The sequence below is a fragment of the Mycetomoellerius zeteki genome, unplaced genomic scaffold (genome assembly GCF_001594055.1).
Source record: "Mycetomoellerius zeteki isolate Tzet28-1 unplaced genomic scaffold, Tzet1.0 scaffold149, whole genome shotgun sequence".
Taxonomy (NCBI): Eukaryota; Metazoa; Arthropoda; class Insecta; order Hymenoptera; family Formicidae; genus Mycetomoellerius; species Mycetomoellerius zeteki.
The window spans coordinates 1,705,517-1,707,356 of NW_017256436.1; the positions used below are offsets into that span (position 1 = coordinate 1,705,517).

Here is a 1,840-nt window from a genome sequence, read left to right on the forward strand (position 1 = left end):
CTTCTTCCTCGGATCCGTCGAACGTGGGGATTTGAGAAGCTAACACAGTAATTGCCTGTGCTGTTGGTACTGTTGCTAATGTTGGCGTACCTGGAAAAACTCTGGTGCTTCTGCCCGGAGCAGAGCGTGTGTCGGATGCAGACAGCGATGTCTCATTCTGTATTGGTTGATGAGATATCGGCCCCAATTGGCTCGAAGGGATCCCGATATCGGAACTGGTTGTTCTTCCTCGGTCTTCCGTAGATCGCATAAATAAATTCTGTTGACGCGTGAGAATTTGTAATTGCATCGACATCTCGCGCATTATCTGAGTAAGACCCAGAATTGCTTGATTGGTGTTAGACGCTGATTCTGATACAGCAGATTGTTCACCGGAACCGACCTGAAGATTATTCTCGTCATTGAGATCGTAATGAGCCATTAGACGTTTGAGACACTCCTCACGAGAACTGGTCACTGGAAGATCCAAACTAATAAGTTGTCTCTCAATTGCTCATACTTCATCGATTCCAGGGTTTGGCGATCCATTTTCCGAAGAGATACTTTACTGCGAGGTTATGGCGTGGTATGTATATCACACGTGAACACCAATGAGCTCAGCTTCCATTGATCGCGTCCAAGATGGCGACCAATAACGCGCGCAAAAACACTGTAAAAGCGCGGGAACCGCTAGGAACAATGGCTGAAGTTTTGGCGGTCAACCGCCGTTTCCTTTGTTCGAATCAAATGATAGGCTTTAATGGCCTACGAATCGTATCACTCGCGGTCGCGGGAGAACGTTTAAGAGCGTGGGGAGCCTTAATGACCGTTGAACGCGGACCGTTTCACTCGCGGTCGCGGGAAAACGCTTAAGAGTGTGAAGGGCCTTGATGGCCGACGAACGCGGACCGTATCACTCGCGGTCGCGGGAGAACGCTTAAGAGCGTGAAGGGCCTTGATGGCCGACGAACGCGGATCGTTGCACACGCGGTCGCGGGATAGCGCTAAACAGCGCGATAGGCCTTGATGGCCGACAAACGCGAACCGTTGCACACGCGGTTGCGGGAGAACGCTTAAGAGCGTGATATTGTGTGTGGTCAGAACCATGGGTATATCCCACTTCTGAAAATTCTGTAAGGATTTACTTTCCTTTCGGGATTATCGTCGGATTTACCGAATGGATATATGAGGAGATTGCCAGGAGAAAATTATATCAGAAAAATTCTCGGGCAAAATATCGAATACGTAAAGGATGAAGAAAATTCATATTGCACGATCGCCGATAGTAAAATTAATATCCTTGGCACGATAAATGCCGAGATAATGCTAGATGTGTTACCAAACTCAATTAATCGTGTAAAACTAAAAGTTATAGATAGTCTAACCGGTCAAATTCCTATTATTTTAGGTAGAGATTTTCTTGATATGAACAATCTAACGCTAGTTAGATAAGCCATCAGCTTCAGAGCTAGAAAATCGAGTGCGACTCTTTAACGAAGTAGCGTCCGTTCAAATTTCAGAAGTCATAAAAGACGAAGAAGTCGAAACTTCGGATTTCGTTACAGATTTTGGGTCACAAGTCAATCAAAAACTGCATGCAATAATTAAGGAAACCCAAAATTCTCCTGTTGAATTAATCAAAGATGATTATAATGTGAAAGTAAAATTAAAAGACGATTCAGTTTACACGTATGCACCGCGTAGATTTGCATTTACTGAGCACGAAGAATTAAGGAGGATAACCGATGACTTGCTAGCTCGTGATATAATCAAACCGAGTACCTCTCCTTACTGTGCTCGTGTAGTTCTTGTGAAAAAAAGGAACGGTACTCGTAGACTCTGCGTCGATTTGAGACCACTA

General features: G+C 44.9%; 1 protein-coding gene across 1 annotated transcript in view; it reads right to left on the reverse strand.

Moving 5' to 3' along the window:
- Positions 1-421, reverse strand: part of LOC108732196 (uncharacterized) — a 30,104-nt gene extending 29,683 nt beyond the window's left edge. Inside the window, 1 exon segment of the mRNA XM_018462876.1 lies at positions 91-421. Within this exon segment, the coding sequence (XP_018318378.1) occupies positions 91-421 (331 nt within the window).
- Between the last annotated feature and the right edge of the window lie 1,419 nt (positions 422-1,840).